The sequence below is a fragment of the Asterias amurensis genome, chromosome 14 (assembly GCF_032118995.1).
Source record: "Asterias amurensis chromosome 14, ASM3211899v1".
In the NCBI taxonomy this organism is placed as follows: Eukaryota; Metazoa; Echinodermata; class Asteroidea; order Forcipulatida; family Asteriidae; genus Asterias; species Asterias amurensis.
The window spans coordinates 13,043,841-13,064,524 of record NC_092661.1 but is presented as its reverse complement, the minus strand read 5'-3'; the positions used below and the strand labels follow the sequence as shown (position 1 = coordinate 13,064,524).

The 20,684-nt window shown below is 37.1% G+C and overlaps 1 protein-coding gene across 6 annotated transcripts; it reads left to right on the top strand.

Annotated features, from left to right (window-relative positions):
- The first annotated feature begins 209 nt into the window (after positions 1–209).
- LOC139946752 (X-linked retinitis pigmentosa GTPase regulator-like) lies at positions 210–19,481 on the top strand. Of its 6 annotated transcripts, none has more exons than XM_071944427.1 (18): positions 210–237; positions 940–1,065; positions 2,540–2,632; positions 4,706–4,924; positions 5,316–5,465; positions 6,016–6,168; positions 6,751–6,909; positions 7,720–7,844; positions 8,059–8,274; positions 8,801–8,939; positions 9,176–9,270; positions 10,105–10,185; positions 11,027–11,071; positions 11,799–11,951; positions 13,360–13,525; positions 14,003–14,179; positions 14,769–14,989; positions 15,438–19,481. In XM_071944427.1, exons 1-18 carry the CDS (start codon positions 210–212, stop codon positions 15,555–15,557), a joined length of 2,466 nt encoding a protein of 821 aa, XP_071800528.1. In that variant the 3' UTR covers positions 15,558–19,481. The 6 variants fall into 6 exon arrangements, with proteins under 6 accessions (XP_071800528.1, XP_071800526.1, XP_071800529.1 ...); XM_071944425.1 differs by having other exon boundaries at positions 11,706–11,951; XM_071944428.1 differs by lacking the exon at positions 10,105–10,185.
- Positions 19,482–20,684: the final 1,203 nt, after the last annotated feature.

Sequence of the window (20,684 nt, the reverse complement as noted above, 5' to 3'; positions counted from 1 at the left end):
AGTTTTAGTAGGGGCGACTTTGCCAAGGGCGACTTTGAGAGGCGTAAATTCAACTTTTAGGAGGGGCGACTTTGTAGTGACCGGATTTTTATATAGGCGAGTTGACTAGTTTCCGTTGTTAATTAATTAGTCAGCACCCATCGGAGATATCTGATATCTTTTACCGGTGAAGAAGTCTGGGTATAGAACAGAAAGGATCATTATGCAAAATGGCGACTGACGATTCGGACGTGCCAGGTAAACAAGGTTTTATTTTACTTAGTTACCGCATCTCATGGTGTGTCTTTTGTACCAGAAATTGTGTCGATTTAATGCTGGATGTCGTGGCATCATAGTAATTGTTTGTTTAAGGAGTAGATTTAGACATATCCTTGTAAAAACTGAAACGAAAAAAAAAATATATATATTGTATATCATCTGTCATTGTTGTTGTATTTTTGTAGCTAACTGCACTGGATGGACACAGTACACACAAATACTGACTGACAGTGACACAGCATCAGGCAACAGGGCCGGACGCGATATAAAGAAGAACAATTTTAATTTGATTTTAATTTGTAAATAATAACCCTTTTATTTTAAATTTTTCACAATATTGAATAGCAAAAGGCGTAGCAACAACGTTTTTACTTTTTTAGAGCAGAGAGGTGTATGCATTTCATTTTTCAATCATTGCAACGACGTGAATCGTGTCTGTGATGATTTAGAAAGTATTGTCAGATTGTAATTATTTTAATGTGATTTATGAATGATTGCCATTTTTAAAACTCAATTATTAAAAATTAAAGCGTGAGCTGGAAAAATTAATTTTGCATTAGGTTTGTATCATAATCATAGCATAATTTTTCTTTTGTATTTTTCATTGCACAATAAATGAATTAAATTTCAATACAATAATGTACCATTTTGTGATGATATTTTCATTTGTTGTTTTTCTAGCAACTGGCGCTGTCTTCACCTTTGGTAAGAGCCGTTTTGCTGACAATACTGCCAATAAGTTTTGGATTCGCAATGACAAAGTAATCCAGGTATCATGTGGTGATGACCATACCTCATTTGTTACTGGTAAGTTTCAGGTTATTATTGTAAGCATTGTACTATACTATTTGGTCAGCCCTGGTATACACCGATCCATCAGGCTCCGCCCATGGCGCATGTGTGAGCAAAAACATGTGAGCCTCTCCAATGCCGTTCTGCAAAACTCTGCCGGGCGCGCCAAGTATACATGCATGCATGTTGGACTTTATAGGTGTCAGACTTTTGGTTATACAATGGGTTGTGATTGGTCAATGCCCAATGAGGCGGAGCTTAATGGATCGGTCTATTACACAGGGGTCACAGAGGTTAATTCCTCTTTCGCCCCTGGTCTTGGCTTTGTTGCCCCTTCAAAAGTTTCACATAGACTTTTAAAACTTTTTAGTCAAATTGCCCTAAGTTGCAAATGGCCTTGCCCCCTTATGAAGATAAAACTCAATGCCTGTATTTTGTGTACTATCTTCACAACTATGGAGGCCTGGAGGTTAATCTTTTGAGAGGGCTGTTTTTATTTTGCAAAGCGCACTTTCATAGGAAAGTCATAGGGGAAACTTTTGAAGGGGCGCCAAGGCCAAGACAAGGCCAACACCTGAGGCACGAGAAGCCACGACCTCAGTGTTACACTCCAGGTCAGGGAGTGTAAATCAATATTCATAAATACCTCAGAAAGTTTCGCTATTCCTATTGGTGGAGAGCGCGTCACGTGGGTGTGTATAAACCTTTGTTTATGACCAGTAAAAAGTGTTGAAACAAGGGCGTGACACGCGAGCTTGCACTTGTTCTTATAAGACAGTTTCTTCATTCCTATTGGTCGAGAGCAACGGCTGAAACAGTTGTGCCACATCACGCGATACGCGCGACGAGCACAGCACTCCCTTATAAGGAGTTGTTTACCCAATTGCCTTACCATTTCATAGCTGGATTGGTGTTGTGTTGAAAGAAATCATTGAACAATTATAATTTTTGGCATTTATTTTACTTTTTGACCAAAAAGGTATTGATGAATGGGAATCAAAGTGTTTTGAATCGGTTTCTTCTTCACCACACATTGATTCCCTTAATTAATAGTCTTTAGTCTTTAGTCATAAGGAGAGAGGTGTTCAAGAACAAAGGAAAATGTTTTAATCTATTCATACCTTTAGTTTAATATTTCAAAGTAAATAAAGAGATTAGCAAAACGTAGCTTCACAAGAATAATGCAATGAGATGTTAAGAATATTGCAGCAAACAATTTCCCTTGCATAGCAGAGCAAAATTCTTCGCCGAATGTATCAGTTGCTACTCAAAAATCACGATTTGCTACTCCATATTGGCATTTTAGTGTGCACACAAAAGTTTAGTTTAATTTTGTTGCTATGCAAAATTGCTCAACAAAATAGTTCCCTAGATAGTATAGAAAAAAAAAAAATTTTTTCTGAATTCAAATTGATTACATTGATCAAAATGCCTGGTTTGTCCATGTGATTGTAATATTTAATAATAATTTGGTTTTGTATCATTGCAGAGAGTGGGCGTATCTTTACATTCGGTGCCAATGAGTGGGGCCAGCTTGGTCTGGGCCACACAAAATCAACAAATAAACCTGGTAGCATCAAAGGTATGTTTACTTCACCTCTCACAGGGCTCAATTTCAAGGTGGGGGGGGGGAGGTGGGAGGAGACCTGATATCAAAGTCGCTTATTTAAAAGTTTTAAGGGTGTATCATTGGTAAGATTAAAAATAATGTTCACAGACTTGCACATAAAGATGGTCATCGTTGAAAACTTCCTTTAAAATAGTTTCGCTTGAAATGCTAAGTTTTTAAGAAATGAGTCAAGCTTAGTTTTTTGAGAAATGAGTGAAAGATAGAGAAAAGGACTCTATTGTAAAAAAAACAGGTTTTTGAGACAAGTAAATCAAAGGGTTTTAATGAAATGAGTAAAACTAAGGAAAGGAATCTCTGGTGAAACAATAGGTTTTTGAGAAATGAGTAAAACAGTTTAGTTTTTAAGAAATGAGTTATTAAAACTATTATTAATTTTTCACAATTGAGTAAAAACACTTAGGTTTTCAAAAATGAGAAAACAATTTGTTTTTGAGAAATGAGTAAAACAGTTTGTTTTTGAGAAATGAGTAAAACAATGAGTTTTATAAATTGTTCCCACTATTTTCTTGTTTGCCAATTGAGCATAAATGTTGTTGAGTCTGTACGGATGCTTGTCTTTGACAATTAGCATGTTGGCTGCGCGCTTTAACATGTTCAATGGCAACGCACTGTGTTAAGTCAATAACGCTGCCCACTTAACTACTGTCAGATTAAAGTCCAAAGTGCTAATGACAACATGCTATTCACACATTAGGCATATTACCTGGTAATCATAGACAGTATGTACATAATGTGTATTGTGTTTAATCTTCTTGCGTTTAAAACAGAATTACATTGCTTTTAGATCGATGGACTTTACCTTACAGTCACTACACTAAATTATTGATTAAGCGTACAACATTTCAAGTGACTGCATACAATTTTGACAAACAATCAAATGAGGAACTTTTTCTCTGTCATTTTAAAAGTTTGTTGACTTTGTGCCAGGTAGATCTTTTTCAAAACCTTGTTAGAAGAGTTTTATACTAAGCAACAAATATTGGGGAGGCGGTCACAATGGTACAGGATACATGGTGTTTTGGCTGGTAGCATTTTTCTGCTAAGCAAGATTGCTCTTGTGCTAAGCAGCTTTTTTATTTTTGGGCCCTGGGTTAGCTTGTAGCTCAACTGTCATTGTTGAACCAGTTTTTGCCCACTTTGCAGTTTGTTTTTCTGTATTTTTAATTTATTTTAATTTATATTGTACTTTTTTGTTTGAGTTCTTCATTATTTATTGGTGAGTTTTTTTAAAGAGTTGGCCATGCAACTTTCCAGCTGATTAGCCAATGTCCCTTCCTTTTTTTAATTTAAAAAAACTAATATTATTAAATAATAAAAATGCCTATTAAAGGCAGTGGACACTATTGGTAACTGTCAAAGACTAGCCTTCACAGTTGGTGTATCTCAACATGTGCATAAAATAACAAACCTGTGAAAATTTGAGCTAAATCGGTCATCAAACTTGCGAGATAATAATGAAAGGAAAAAACACCCTTGTCACACGAAGTTGTGTGCGTTTAGACGGTTGATTTCGAGACCTCAAGTTCTAAACCCGAGGTCTCGAAATCAAATTTGTTGAAAATTAATTCTTTCTCGAAAACTATGGCACTTCAGAGGGAGCCGTTTCTCACATTGTTTTATACCATCAACCTCTCCCCATTACTCGTCACCAAGAAAGGTTTTATGCTAATAAATATTTTGAGTAATTACCAATAGTGTCCACTGCCTTTAAGAACTGTTTTTTTTTTTTTTTTTAACAATACACCATTTACCACCTTAATGGTCCAGTAACCATCCCTTTGGGGGAGATGGCCTTAGCTTCTGATCCAAACTGGACCTTCATCAGAAGCATGTAAACAAATGCAAACAAAAACATATCCATTTATTGCAACAGGTGGGGAGTTGGAAAAGATAAAATGAACATGGTTTGAACAAATGAAAGCAAAATACATACAAACTCAAAGGGATCACCATGAAGGGATACCGCAATGGAAAAATATATAAGTTTCTTTGTCAAACCTCTTTCGTTTCTACAATGTATGTCAGGTTTAAAGCATGAAGGAGTTGTATTGGCCGGGTGTGGTCGTCTTCATACCATAGTATGCACCAGGAACCACACCCTGTACAGCTTTGGAGCTGGAGGGGAGGGGCAGCTTGGCTTGGCCGGGTCTAGGAGTTACGAAACACCACAGCTGGTTCAAGAGCTAGCAGATGTTCAAGTAAAGCAGATTTCATGTGGGACCGAACACTCTGCCATACTCACGGGTAACATTGATGATGTTTTTTATTGTGTTTACACTTTAAAATCAAACAGATGTCATTGTTATATTATTACGTATATAAACACTGGTACTTAGCCAAAACAAGCAGGAATCCAGTCACAGATGTAGTATGGTATTTTGGCTGGTAACCTTATTATGGTAAGCAAATTTTGTTGTGTTTAGCTACTTTTTGAGCTAAAGCAGCTGTGTGAACTTTGGCCCTGATCATTTCTGCTTAGCAAAATGATGTACAGGAATTGTTCCTGCTTAGGCATCCCTGTCAAATTGTTCCCTGGATTTGGATGTCAGACCTTTTTTTCCCCTCATCCCTCATAATTGTTTTTCAAAAATATTCCGAAAAATACTTCATAGTGTTGTTTACTTTTGATCCTCAGTTGATGGCAGTCTGTACATGTTTGGGAGCGGTTCCGAGGGCCAGATGGGACTGGATGATGTAACAGAGACTGAGGTCCCTACACCGCTATCCGTGGGAGTACCCATCAAGCAGGTGTCGTGTGGGTACTACCACACTGCGTTAGTCACAGGTGGGTTTGCGGATTGAACAGAGACTAGTTTGTTTGTCTGTTAGGGTTTTTGTTCATTTGTTTGTTTGTTTGTGTGTTTCTCAGGACAACCAACCTAAATGCCCACAATAGTGGCATTTTGAGGCACACACGTGGTTAAGCAGAGGGTAGAGCCATTGCCTAAACGGCTTCAATGAAAGTGGTAAACTGTGAGGTTGGTTTGGGTCATTTATTGCAGACAATACTAACATGATTTGGGCAGGGCTTCTGTGATACATTGTACTGTAAGTTTAAAAATGAAATTAAATGATAAGTGGAAACACTCATAAATGTGATGTATGTATCATGCCTTAAACTTCGCTCTTGAAGGGGCACAGCAATTTTCCTCTCTATGAAGAAAACATAAATTGTTATATCTGTGCTAAGGGCACCACAGTAAAAGCACAGGGCACTACAACCATAGCTGTGGGTGGGTACCGTGCATTGTTTCGAGGTCGGATGTATCCACAGCGCCAGGTATAATGTGCATTTATATTTTGTACACATATTTTCTGTTTGATTCTCCCTCCAGATGATGGGAAACTGTACACCTTTGGTGAGAACGAGTTTGGTAAACTGGGTCTGAGTGACACAAACTCGGCTAGCGTTCCACAGCATGTTAGCTTAATCAAGGACAGAGTACGACGTGTGTCGTGTGGGAATAGCCATACTGCTGCAGTCACAGGTAAGCTTACCTACATGTTTATGGAATACCACCACTACTACTAATAGATCAGTTCTTATATACATGTAGGCCAAGCACTTTATCTATGTCTTAAAGCACTTTACTCAAAAGACCTATTTACATAGCACCTTGTAAAGGTTTACAAGGTGATGCTGCTTAATCTTCTGCATACCATGCCAGAAATACCAGGGCAAACCCCCAAGTTCTCTTAGCAATAAGTGCAACTGGATTCTTTTGACATGCATTTACATGTACACAAGACATTAGATTTTTCGGCTTTACGTCTCGTCTGAAGGATTAAGCAATAATGGTTACGTTTCTTGCTTTACAATATAATTGCCAAGACTGAGGCTGGAACCCACCCTCTGCTGATCCGAAACAACGGATGTACATGTAATATTCAATTCGCTTCACCGCTCGATGTTTGCTCACCACACCACCCACTTTAACATTGTGGAATACTTGTTTTCTCTAATACTTCAAAAATGAGACAGACTCTGCTAGGATCATTAACTCTTTTGCACTTGTTAAAACGACGGCTTCACACAAATTCTTTTGGTTGTTTTTCTCCCCCCATTGCAGATAGTGGTCATGTGTATACGTGGGGCGATGGGAGCAACGGTCAGCTCGGACACGGTCCGTCCATTCTAGAACTTAATGTACCTCAGAGGATAATGAAATTACGGGGAAAGAAATGTCGGGACGTTGTATGCGGGGAGAACCACACAGCGCTCATAACTGGTAAGCAGCATAACTATATGTAGTAATGGGTTTTATGCATACACAGATGTTTGTAACTGTAAAACCTTGTTTACTCCAAGTCCCGTGTAAAGAAATACACAGGCGTTTTACTCGGGTGGGATTAAAACCTGTAACCTTCGCTGATGTCCCACCAACTAGACCACCAAGACAGCTGGTAGCTAGAGGCAGTACAAATCCTATATTTTGACAGCGGGTATGAAAACAATTCATTATTTGTGTTAGCTGTCTGACTTACAGAAACAAATTGATGGTTCTTATTCTTATTCTTTCTTATTCTTTATTTGGCAAATAAACAGTTACAAATACAAGCAGACAGTATGTCAAATAGATAATTATAAGTACATGTTCAAAAGTAAATACATAGCAAGAAAAACAATAAGGGCACAGGAAATTATAAAACAACCCTAATGTGATGGCCAGGATCAACAAAAGTATAATTAAACACTGAAGCTCGAAAGCCTGTTAATCCAGTCACATAGGGAAGCAAACACACTATATAAAATACTCTCTTTGGAAAATAATAATAATTAGAAATAAATATTAATATAAATAATCTGTTTACACAAAGTACAAATTAAAATAACAAAACCAAAACCAGAAATTAGACAAGCAAATAGCAAATAAATAAATAAACAAATAAATAGAAGTTGTTCCTGGCATTACAAACAGTCTGCCATAATATGCCTTAAGCAGCTCTATAAAACTGGGCCCTGATGTGAAGTGGTTAACCATGATAAAAAAATGAAGATCTTTTTTACATTGCGATTGGTTTTAAATTTCTTGTTGCAGAGCATGGGTCTTTGTACATGTTTGGTGACGGTAGACATGGCAAGCTGTGCCAAGGAGATGAAAGCTTTAGTAACCTCTTCCAGCCAACTAAAGTCAAGAGATTCAAGGGCTTCCATGTAGAGCAGGTAGGTCCTCACAATAAAACTCTTTTCACACTACTCGCTGGTACCCATTTACTCCTGGGTCGATGGAAAGAAACTTCCTTCCTTGTCTTCTCTCCATTGGGTTCTTTGCTGGTACAGTGATTAAGTTCACTATTCTTAGAGTCCTTGGCACCACAACCAGAACAAATGACATTAAATGATTCTTTTTATTGTGTTTGTTATTGTCGCTCTGTAGGTCTCATGCGGAGGATGTCATACAATCGTCAGAGCACGATGGAAAGACAAATCCAAAGGCGAAACTTCCTCGGATTCTGAAGATGAAGCGGACCCTCTCCGGTCCTCGGGTCATATGAAGAAAGGCTTATTAGGCGCTACATTAGCTGGGATGGACTCAGTGGATCTTGGTGGGTCGTTGGACGGCTCAGCGAGGGGACGCAGGAGACAGAGAGAGGTAGGTCACTCTAGCAGATCACAATGGATTAAAAATGGTCCCGACTCATTATGCAGCATGGTCTTTTATCATGTTTATTAAAGTCTTGTAAGAGTCACCCACAGTTTACGTTTTCTAACATCAGGTGTTCAAGGCATAAAACTGCTGTTTTTAGACATGTTGGAAACATCTCTCCCCTACAATGCTGGCTTTGGGCCTCACCTCTTCTTTCTTCATCCTAGTTTTTGCCAATCCCATCTCAATTTTTCTTTGGAGCTAAATCAAAGGTTCCACACTTTTATCTTCTGTTCTTTGCCTTTCCCCCTCTGGCTTGAACTATTCCTCTACTTGCTTCCTCTAAGGCCTTTCTAAACCTGAAATGCAATTCTTCCCTTGGGCTAAATCAAAATAAAAATCTATCGCACTTTCTCTCAACTTTGCAGAAGTCCAACCTCTTGGTTCATCCAAGGCCTTTCCAAATCTCAAACAAAACTTTTCCCTAATGTTAAATCAAAGAGATCTATCAAACTTTATTTCCACTTTGCAGACGTCTCCGTTACCCCCACTGGCTCGGACTTTACCTCCACTTGGTTCTTCTAAGGCCTTGCCAACCCTCAACTCATATGGTGGACACGGACGTAAGCTGGACCAAAGCTTAATACCAAATATCAAACATGATGAGAATGGTAGGTAGCACTGTTTAACATCACGATTGAAAGTTTCACTAACATTCAGTTGACCATGCCAACCAGAGCGATTTCATTATCAACAATGCTCTGCCTCTAGCTACTGGGCAATCTCGGAGGTCAACAGGGTAAGACAGCTGCTCTAGAATTGCAGAGGTCATGGGGTCAAAGAATTACTCATGGGTTAAATTAATTACTTGTAACTTCTTTTCTTTTACTCTTCTCACCCATGACAGATGTCCAAGAGGAAATTATTAAGAAGACCGAACTGAAGATAGTGGAAGCGTCACCGCGTATCTCAAGAATCAAAGATGTTGACCCTTTAGAGTCTGTGAGTAGTCAAGACACTGTCTATAATATATTAAGGCATTTACATTGGTATTAAATTTCGCTAACATGCTTTTAAAGCTTTCTTTTAACCATAACAATCTTTCAAATAATATACCGCATGGTTTTTACAAAGTTTAATGAGTGTGGTCATATTACACATACATGTAGCCAAGCTATCCAAGCTGTACATGGGGAGAGACCTGCCAATAATAACAAGTGAAATGTGTAAAATAAAAATTGCTGAAGAAGTTTGGTGCATTTTGGACAGTCCGTGGCTAGAATACCTATCGAGTTAAGCCTTTTAGAGGCTGCAAGCGGCTTGTCCCAAACTTGACCTACTCGTTCTCAAACAAGAGCAAAGGTCAGAGAAAGGGTCATGTATTGAACAAACATTTTCCAATGTTTTAAATATTAACAAAAAAAGGCTATAATTCAAAGACGAACCCTAATATAATATATATTTCTGTTTCTTAATAAATTTCCTGACATTTTTTCTCAAAAATGACCGAGCCAGAAAATCAACAAATTTAGAAATGTCTGGGTATTTGGTTATAAATGCAGAAATTAATAGTCTCTAGAAAGGGGTTACGATTTACTAACAAATACATCATCACAGTTTCTGCTAGTTTAAAATTGCCTTCATATTGGAGGCAGTTCATAGTGTATTTATAATATTAACTTCACCTCACATTCCCCAAGATCTTTTTTAGTGCTACCAAACCTAGGTGTGTTAGTGGCAGTACAGTAACCTGCAGCTGAAAACTGTAACTTTCAAACTCCCTGTCTCATCTATTTAAAATCATTTTTAATTTTTGTCCTCTTTGATCGTAAACAGAGGCATTTCTCAGCAAGTAAATCCGTACGTGAACTCAAACCATTATTAGATGAGGCAAAAGCTAACCACAAAGACACACAGGTAAAGCAATGTGTGAAAGTTTGAGCTTTAAAATGTTTTTTGCACTATTAGATATGTAGAAAAATCTTGTATAGTGACTGGTATCAAAGCACTCAAATTGGCCGCAAAAAACCCGTACAATTTCATCTTCATTTACAAGAAAACTCCATAAAATAAATGCGAGTTTGGCAAGTCTGAACTATACTTTTCTAGTGAGTGAGTGTGTTTACATAATATGGGTCATTAAACTTAATGGATGAGCAATCAATCTGCCGGGGCAGTAAGCAGCCCTAATGGCTTGTGCATGATCCAATTGAGTCCACTGTTCGGAAAAGGAATTACATGGATATAACAGGTGTGAGTTGCTAGAAGAAAATGATTTGTGCTTCTTGCCTCTTTCTTTCTTTCTTTGCGCTTTCCCAGAATGATCAGGCAGCTGATGCAGCCGCAAAATCAAACACTGCAGAAAAACTACCAAAAGGAAAAACTATGCTACATGTACTTGTACATATTGGGAGACTCTTTGAAATAGTTCATAAAAGACTGCGGGCCCATGCCTAAGGGATCGTTCTTTTGTTGCCAGAACATGCCTGATTATTTTAGGCGCTCAAAAGCTTGCCCCGTACTGTGTGGCATAGGTACTCTCTAAAGTCTGAGGAGTTTAGTTTTTAGATTCATTCATGATCAACTACATGTACATTTAAGGCCCCTTTTCAGTAACACTGAGATATATGCATGTGGCCATCATGCCTTTGTCCCATGGAATCATGCGATTTTCATAAGTTCTACTAACTTTCTGTGTGACATAAATACATTTGGGATTGATCTGCATTTTTTTTTTTTTTTTCATCATTTTTTTTAGGGCGGAGTAGATGAAGTGGACTCAGGACCGCGAACGATAACCAAGGTAACTTGACAGAATATTGGCGATGTTTTTTCTGTAAATATTTCAAATATGCCATTGAATAAATAAGTTATCTCAAATACGGGGGGGGGGGGGGGGGGGTGGACTTATATTGTGTAATCTCAATGTAGCATGTTATGGCAAAGCCGTATAGTTCGACCCATGCTCTGGTGTTTTCAGGAGCAGAGTGGGGGTTAGATATATACAAACCCGGTCTTGACATTTGAGCACGGCACTTAACCATAACTGCTTCGTAAAAAGTTGGGAATGTAGTGCGATTGGCTCTTTCAGTCATGCTTCTTGTGGATAATACCCACGCCTAAATCCTTTCGGACTTTGTAGGGGGGTAACCCTGTTTCTGCACGAAATCTCATCACTTCAAGTTCTCCAGACATTACAGGAAAAATACTGACTGTTGAAGCGCATAGAGCATCACTGAGTGATGGTTATGAGCGCTATATAAGAAGCCACTATTATTATTATTAGAAGTAGGGTGGAAACATGCCCCTGGTGACAGCTGATTTGGGTCTGTTGCCAACTGTTGCTCTGACATTGAAGTGGCCATTTTGGAAATGGCTGTTAATGTTGGGACCCATCCATTCTACGGTTATTGATAAATGCCTACATCTTTCAACAGGAGGGTATGGAGGTCACTGATCTCAAATCTACAGACAATGTGTCAAATAAGGGCGTAATAAATACCAGATTATCTTCGTTAAATATGGCAAAGAAACCAGAAAGTCATGATTCAGGAGCTGATTCTGAAGAAGAAGATGAAGATGATGATGATGATGGTGATGGTGATGATGATGATGATAGTGACGATGATTTGCCAGTAAAGCCATCAGTCAAAAGAAAAAACAGATTTGACGCACTACTTGAGGTAGAGTAAAGCAATGTGCCTCACTGGTGTGTGGAAGAACTAACAACTTGGTTTGCGGTGGCACCATGTGGTAACATTGTTACAGTGAGAACTTGTTCTTGTGAGAACTTGTCCTGTTTTTTTATCTACTGCCGTGTCGTAGATTTGGAAAGTTTGATCAGAACTAGTTCATATCCAAGTTTCCTAGTCTTCTCTGCGACAGTAGATAAGTAACCGTGTGTAAAATGGAAAACAAAAGGTTCGCTATAGGTGATTTCTAAAGACTGGAGTTCCGCACAAGGAATTTTGTGTCCGAAGTATAGGGGACCAAAGGAAAGAAGAAAACAAATCTCCACTGGGATGTTGAATGATTTAAAATGATTGCTGGAAAGCGTAGGAGGGTTGCAACAGCAAAAACTTCTAAATTGACAAGTACATGTACACCGGTTTGCTGTGTGTGGTTGACACGTGGGTTATTACATTAACTTTACATTAACCCTGCTAATCTGACCTTTAATCCCTACAGTCATGACAGTGAGAATGAGCTAACAGCTTTAACCCTAACAGTCACTTATACTTTTAAAACTTATGCTTGCGTTAGTGCTCTGGTGTGAAGGTTAACCCTGTGACATAATTATCATCTCAGCTTCTCATTGGTGTGTCGCATCGTGTGTTGGCCGAGCAGTCTAGCACACCAAACTCATGTTCTGATCAGCAGAGTATGAGTTTGGGTCCTACATTTAGTCGTGACAGTTGTATGCTTAAGCAAGACACTTAACATGCTTAACATGTAATCCATGTTAACAAACCCAGTGCACTTACATGTATGCACTTATCATGCTTATGCACGAGAAGGGGTTTACCCCACTATTCCTGGTTTACTAATTGGCAACACACTGCGCCAGAGTGCCTTGTAAACACTTACACGGTTGCTATCTTCAAAATATTTCCGGTCTTAACACTTGTAACCTAACAGCTAGACACTTAACCATTGTTGCTTTGTCCTATGGAATGGATGTACAGCTTTTCGTCCTGTGTGTTGTGTTATGCACACTAACAAACCCAGTGCACTTATATCACAACGAGAAGGGGTTTGCCCCCAATTGTCTTTGTACAAATGCGTAATTGGCAACAAGGATCTCACAATTCAAACCACAGCGTATCTGGCAGTATCACACGCTGTGAGTTCTTTTGGCAAAGGCGCTATATGAGTGATACTTATATTTAATTGAGGTTTGCGGTAGCACCATGTGTAAATTTCTGTGAGTAGTGTCGATTCTGAAAAGAACCGTTGGTTGACAACTCAACCTTTCAAGCAGTATGCTCTGATCGTCTTCAGGTTGCTACCACAAACCTCAACTGATCAACTACCTCCATGCAAAGTTTCCAATCCTACTTGTTATTGAGACTGATATTACTATAATCACAGCCATCAAGACCTGTCCCAGCGCCGCGGCCGAGGGCTCAAGCAAAGACAGTCTTAGATGATGAAGATGATGATTCAGAGGAAGATGAAGATGATGAAGAAGATGATGACGACGAAGATGACGAAGATGAGGATGATGATGATCAGGTGCCAGTCAAGAAAACAGAGAGTAAGGATTCTAATGTTTCGTTCCAAATTATCTTTCGTTAAAAATTATCTTTCAGTGATGAGACATTTTGTACTACACTGTACTGCCTAAATTTTAAAATTTGCCTGGTGAAAGAATTAGCTATTATTTTGTTCAGATGTCAAGAAATTCTGCTCCTTGATCTACTTATCTAGCGCTTTGGATAATGTTTAGATGGGCTCCTTGAAATTTTGACTTCCAGCTGTTACAAAAAAGATTGAAATCCTTTTAAAATGTACGTGTTGAATCCCCTTTCTTGTCAATAATGACTCTGATCTTTAGAACCAAATTGACCACCTACTTTGTGGCAAATGGCCAGTTTCACGCTGTAATCAGCAGCAACACCACAACCATACTTGATGTAATCATTTCATTTTATGAAATTCTACCTCAATGATACTAAAATTATGTTATTCCCATTGTTTATCTCTCTATTTGAATTGATCTTTCACCGTACAGCTAAAAAGAGTAACAGTCGCTCTGATGACACGAGAGAAAACCAGACAAAAACGACAAAATCCAATAAGGAGAAGATCACGCATGAAAACAGTATAAAGAAGACACAAGCATCCGAGGATGAAGACGATGAAGATGAAGAAGATGAAGATGATGAAGATGAAGACGATGAAAATGAAGGTATTTTGCTAAATTATACATTGTGGTGTAATGTTGCTTTTTTTTTTTTTTTTTGCTTTTTTTATGCTCTTTCTGCCAAAAAGGAACTTGGCAAAGCTCCCACTAGGGGATATAAACACCAAGCTGGCAACAGCCAATCTCTCTTGTACAAACATTGAATTAACATCACTGATTACGAGTTGCACAAATCAAGAAATTGTGGTTCAGTAAATAGACGACGACAAAACTGATTCTAGTCATTGTGTACCAGCAGTTAGCTTGGTAGGATTCAAACCCACAACCTTGTGATTGCAAGTCCTGCAGTCTAACTACTGACCATTTACTTGTTCAATCCAATTCAATTCAAAACTCATATTTATTTCTATATAAAAAAAAAACAGTAGAACGCCGTAGCAATAATTTATTAAGAAGTAACCAAACAATGTTATTGTTGGGTGTAATAAAGTGCTACATGTATGTACAATGTATAAGAACCGTGTATTTGTAATAAGTGATTTTGAGAGTTTCTGAAGTGCAGTAGTCAGATTGAGATGACAAAAATCTAGTCAAATTGAATCACGGATGTTTGATGTGCTATTTGCCCATTCAGAAGATGATCAGACGTCAAAGAGAAAAGGGGACAAGTCTTCCAAGAAAGCGCCCAAGGACGATGAGGATGATGTAAGCGAAGAGGGCAAGACGGACGACAAGAAGCAGAAAGGAAAGAAGACAAAGAAGACGAAAAGAGAAGAGGAAGATGATGAGATTAAAGAAGAGGACAGCAAGGAGAATGAGGATGGGGAAGACGGAAAGGCAACCGATGAGCCAAAGGTAAGGAAGGAAAAAAGCTTTGATTTGTATAATGTTGGCTACCGGATCTAATGTAACAAGTTGTTTATTTTATTATTTTTTTAGTGAAGAGTTCATCATAAAAAGAAAGAAATTAAGTTTCCATTGGCACATAAGAATATAGCACTCATTATATTAAAAACAATAGTTTATCACCTACATACTCAAATAAAACATCCACTTAAGTTTCCACAAGCCATTTTACAAAGTATTCCAGTAAAAGGGAAAACCAGCAGTTAAACCTACAAACAGGTACTCCTATTTACGTACAGCTGATGTGATGGAGTTGGGGACAAAGGATTGCCTCTATTGAGTAAGGGTTTGTAAGAGGAACACCAAATCTAAGGCCGGATGTATTAAAATCAAAGTGATTTAAAAAAGAAATGTCATGAGATAAAATCATATAATTATGTACTGTTCCTTTATTCAGAGCTGGCAGTTTTGGAAGAAGAAAGCCCCCGCCGGCAAAGTGGAAAAGTCCTCGAGCAGTGTCTCCAGTGAGGAGAAACCAACAAATCAGAACAAATCCAAGACCTGTTCCATTTTATAGCAGGTATTCACTCAAAAGTACTGTACAGCAAAGTGTGGAGGAAGAAGAAAACCCCTGCCTGGAAAGTGGAAAAGTCCTCAAGCAGTGTCTCCAGTGAGGAGAAACTAACCAATCCAAGACCTGTTCCATTTAATAATAGGTATTCAAGTAAAAAAGACTGAACAGCGAAGAGAGAGTTGACATGCAGTCAAATTGATTCCAGTCAAGTTTAAATCAGACATACCATCACAATGCACTGTCTAGTAGGTTGTGTTTGTAGTAGACGTACGGCACATGCGTACATGTAGATGCAAATTCGGGTACTTAATCCACACCAAGTTTTTGTCCCGTCTGTGCATCAGCATGCATAAACCTCTGAGAGAGAAAACTTTGAGAGAGAAGTGTATGGGTGAACAAGTTTTATGGACATGTCATCAGTTCATATCTCGTGTAGATAAAACAAATATGGTAAAGTGACCTTGGCCCAATTTCATAAAGCCTGTAAGCACAAAAATTTGCTTAGCATGAAATTTCTTCCTTAATTTAAACAAGATTACCAACCAAATTTCCATTTTCTGAATAAGCAAACAACAGCTGAATGCAAGTAACTAATATGCAACAAACTAAAATTTGGTTGGTAATCTTGTTTTTATCATGCTTACAGGCTTACAGGCTTTATGAAATTGGGCCCTTGTCAAAGTTATTCCAGGGCAACCAGGGGTTAAGTACCATCCAGGACATGTTTTTTTACCCGCCGTTAGTTTACCTTGTTAGAAATTGGGTGTTGGAGAAAACATGGGAGAAGTTCACAGTACCTTGGGCTACAATTGATTGTCAAACCGCAGCAACTTAGATCACTGACTAGTGTAAAACAAGTTTCCACATGTTTCACTAAAATAATAACTACACTGAAAGAAGAAGACTGTAAAACTACAAAACTCCATTTGCTCGTTTTGCGTTACGTCAATTCTGTTCTCATAGGCACTCGCGCGATCCGAAATTCGGCAAATTCACCTGACATTACCATCACAATAATTTTGGATGCGCAAATTTAGGACTCCATGTCCCTGAATTATACAGTGTAGTGCGTATTAAAAGTGTAGGGCGCTTACACTGAGGGTTTTGAGTGGTAGGCTGTGTGTGATGATGTTTCAAGGGGGCCAATTGATCACTGACGTCTTGGGACAAGACTAATGCTGACGTGACAAATATGTTTTACTACTAAAATAATGCCAAAGTTTTTTTTTATGTGTATATGATATTTTGCATTTACATGTAGATAAGTTTAGCAAAGAACATGAAGGAAAGTTTAATATGGGTGCAGATGCACAAACTAAATTGTATAATAATAATATATTGATCGAACAAAATAGTTCAATTTTAAGGAGAGGTCGGGGCTTACTTATTTCATATCCTTCTGTGAAGGTAGATGGTCTGATGGTTTGTGAAATAAATGAAATGGTATAGACCTTGTACATGCGACTTTGTTTTGGTGATTGCCTGTACATGTTTAATTTATACGCAAGTTGCAACACCTTGGTGGGGAGTGTTGGGGGGGGGGTGATTGCAGAATGCACCAAGGCTCTTGTTTACGAAGAGCTAAGATTGATCTCAATAGACCCTTCCCATGAAATATGTTAATTGCTCATAGCGCATGTGCACTAACATTTTGGTTGGCAAAATGAGGGAACATCGCGCTGTTTTGTACACGGCTAATGGCTGCATGACGCAGACGCAATTGCGCATCTGCTTAGTGCACAACTCTATGGCGTTTGCCAACCAATAGGGTCTGTACGCATGCGTGAATGTAATTAGCATATTTCATGGGAAGGGTCCATTGTAATAGTCTCAATTGCTAAGCAAAGTGTGATGTCGCGTAAATCACATGGTAATACTGACAACTCATCCTAAGATGAGTCTTGGTGCTTTGTGAAATCGGCCTGGTAATAATGACAACTCATCCTATGATGAGTCTTGGTGCTTTGTGAAATCAACCGCAGTTACATTGATGATATCTGAAATCTATGTTTGTATCTGCCTTTTGAGTACATGTATGATAGAAAAAAAAGAAAAAAAAGGGAATTTTAACAAGTTTTTACACAAAATACCAAAACCCTGAAAAGTAATCATAATACACTGTATGGTTGAAAGTACGGTTGAAAATACGGTTTTAAAATAGAATATAGTGATCCACACAAATATAATACCTTAAAATTGTGTGTTTTGTAAACTTCGTTAACTACATGGCATCTGTTCCAATTTGATCAGGTATAATCATCTCAAAGAAGTTGCACAAAATAATGTTTTCTGAAAACTTTGGTTTAGATGCAAATTTTGTGAGAGTGGTACTTGTTTTTTTTTTTACATGTAACATGTACAACTGCATCACAAATCCAATTCGTATACTTATATTTGAGGGGATTTTTTTTCTTCCAGCAGTGCACTTTTGTTGTCCCACCTCTTTGCTCCATGTAGGCTACAACTACATTTAAGTGTTCAAAGTAGTTGAGGTTTTGACGATGGCACTTTATAACAAATTGAACTATTATCATCTCATAGTTATAGTTTGTTCATCACTGACAAGTTGGTAATAATGTGTGAGCATTATTGGAAGCAGTTTTTCATGTGTCACATTCATGATTGGGAATTGTCAAAGACAATTAGTCAAAGACTTATTGTGACCCAATATATGTATGAAATAACAAACCTGTAAAAGTTAAAGCTGAATCGGTCATTGTAGTAAAAACCAATTATTTTATTTATTTATTTATTTGAATTCTTCGTACGAACAATAAAACAAGCACAGGCCGTCCAGGGAAGGGCAAAAGTAAAAAAAAACTGTCATAAAAAAAGATGTGCCCTCCAAGACTTTTCAAGTAAAAGTATTTCTCAAGAAGTTTTTTACCAAGACCAACTTTCTACTGTGATGTATGCTAGTCTGTGAACATTTATATTTGAACTGTAACCAATGTCAGGCACACCCTGTAAGGGAAATAACTTTTGATGTTGTTCCAAGCAAATGTACAAGGTCTATACATGTATGTTAAGTTTTTTTTTTAACAGGCTGCATTTATGTTTTTGTTAGTTAATAAGAATTTTGTGTTATGTACATTTTTTACATTCTTTATAGTGAGGATTCACTTTTAAATGTGTTACTTTTTACTCAGAGCCTGCATTTGGGAACTTGGAGATCATTTATTTAATTCCAAGCACATAATGACATAATGGAGGGGAGGGGGCGCAACCTGTCCATCTCGAGCACAAAATGTACAGCTGGTAAACTCCAGTGTAATCATATAATGTCACAGGGTTACAAGATTTAGATCAGGGTTGTTTCTGACCTACATTGTGGTGTTGTACATTGTAATTGACATTTGACAAACTCAAAATATTGGGTCACAAAAAATTGTAATGTCATGTGTGATGTTGGTCAAAGGTCAGAATTTGTTGTTTGGGGGAAAGTGTGATAAGTGTTCCTTGCTCTATGGTGTGACCTTTAATTTTTCGTAAAGTTTGTTTTCACCGTTATACTTTCTGTTTTTAAGCATAAAAATCATTTTTATGTTTAATAGTAACATTGCAATTTGTAAAATTATGTACATATAGACAAATCTGTACATGGTCTAATTTATTTTTTATGAACAAACATTTCATATTGTGTAAATATAAAGTTTGATATGTTGTGAATTTGTTGTAGTAAATTTAACAGTAAGTGTAGTGATTATACATGTACACTAGTAATTGAATGTACATGTACATTGTCAACAATAACCCAGATTATTTCTTAACAATCCCTTCTCTATAGTATCGCTTGCACAAAGTGCTTACACGTTCCCCTTTTAAAAGTTGTGTCACTGTTTGGTTTTTGTCAATGTAATACTGACTTGTAAGGCAAAATTATCAAGAAAGATACAATAAAAATCACTTGTGAAAGTTTCAGATGAACACGGTGTCTATGTACTTTCTTTTGTGAGAAAACAGGAAAAATTGTCATAGTATTTTCATAAGAAAGTAAAATCCATCAACATTTAACCGAATCTCTGGCCAAAGCCTTCGCAAACGAACACCTAACCTCAGATATCATTTCCAGATCCAAATGTTTCTATTGATTTCTAATCAACATTTCGCAGGACCAACTTTTTATCAAATAAGTTTTCTGATAGTAAATGAACAAGGTCAATGAACAGAATGAAAATTAGAATCAGACTGAAGGCTCTTTAAAAGAAAGAACTCTGATCAAATGGTTCACCTGCAGCTTAGAGTTGCTACACAAGTATATTAACAGAAAACTAAAATATATATGGTATCAAGGAAACACTGATTAAAATAAGGTGCTCATGCACTGAATCTATTCCTCAGTAATGTTGCCAACACAAGAAACTGAAAGACTGTTATACGGACAGAGGTATCGGTACGGATGGAACTTCTGTCCAAGTAAGCACTCCTTAGGAGTATGCAGCACCACAGCCAAAATGGCACACAGGTGGACATGTGTGTCATAGCCCAAGTCTCGACACTCGTGGGGAGACAGGTCTTTCTCTTCAGCTGCGCCACTTATCTGGAACTCTCTACCACTTAATCTTAGATCTTGTCTTTGTACCACAACATTCAAACCTCTTCTCAAAACTTATCTTATGTCACAGGTTTTCAAGGAAGGACTAATTTTTTTGTGTCTGTTTTTCTTTGTTTTGTTTGTTGGTTTTTACTGCGGTGGATACGTGCGCATTACAAGTCTTATTATTATTATTATTATTATTATTATTATTATTATTATTATTATTATTATTATTATTATTATTATTATTATTATTATTATTATTATTATTATTATTATTATTATTATTATTATTATTATTATTATTATTATTATTATTATTATTATTATTATTATTATTATTATTATTATTATTATTATTATTATTATTATTATTATTATTATTATTATTATTATTATTATTATTATTATTATTATTATTATTATTATTATTATTATTATTATTATTATTATTATTATTATTATTATTATTATTATTATTATTATTATTATTATTATTATTATTATTATTATTATTATTATTATTATTATTATTATTATTATTATTATTATTATTATTATTATTATTATTATAGTCGCCTTGTCTTCCGAAC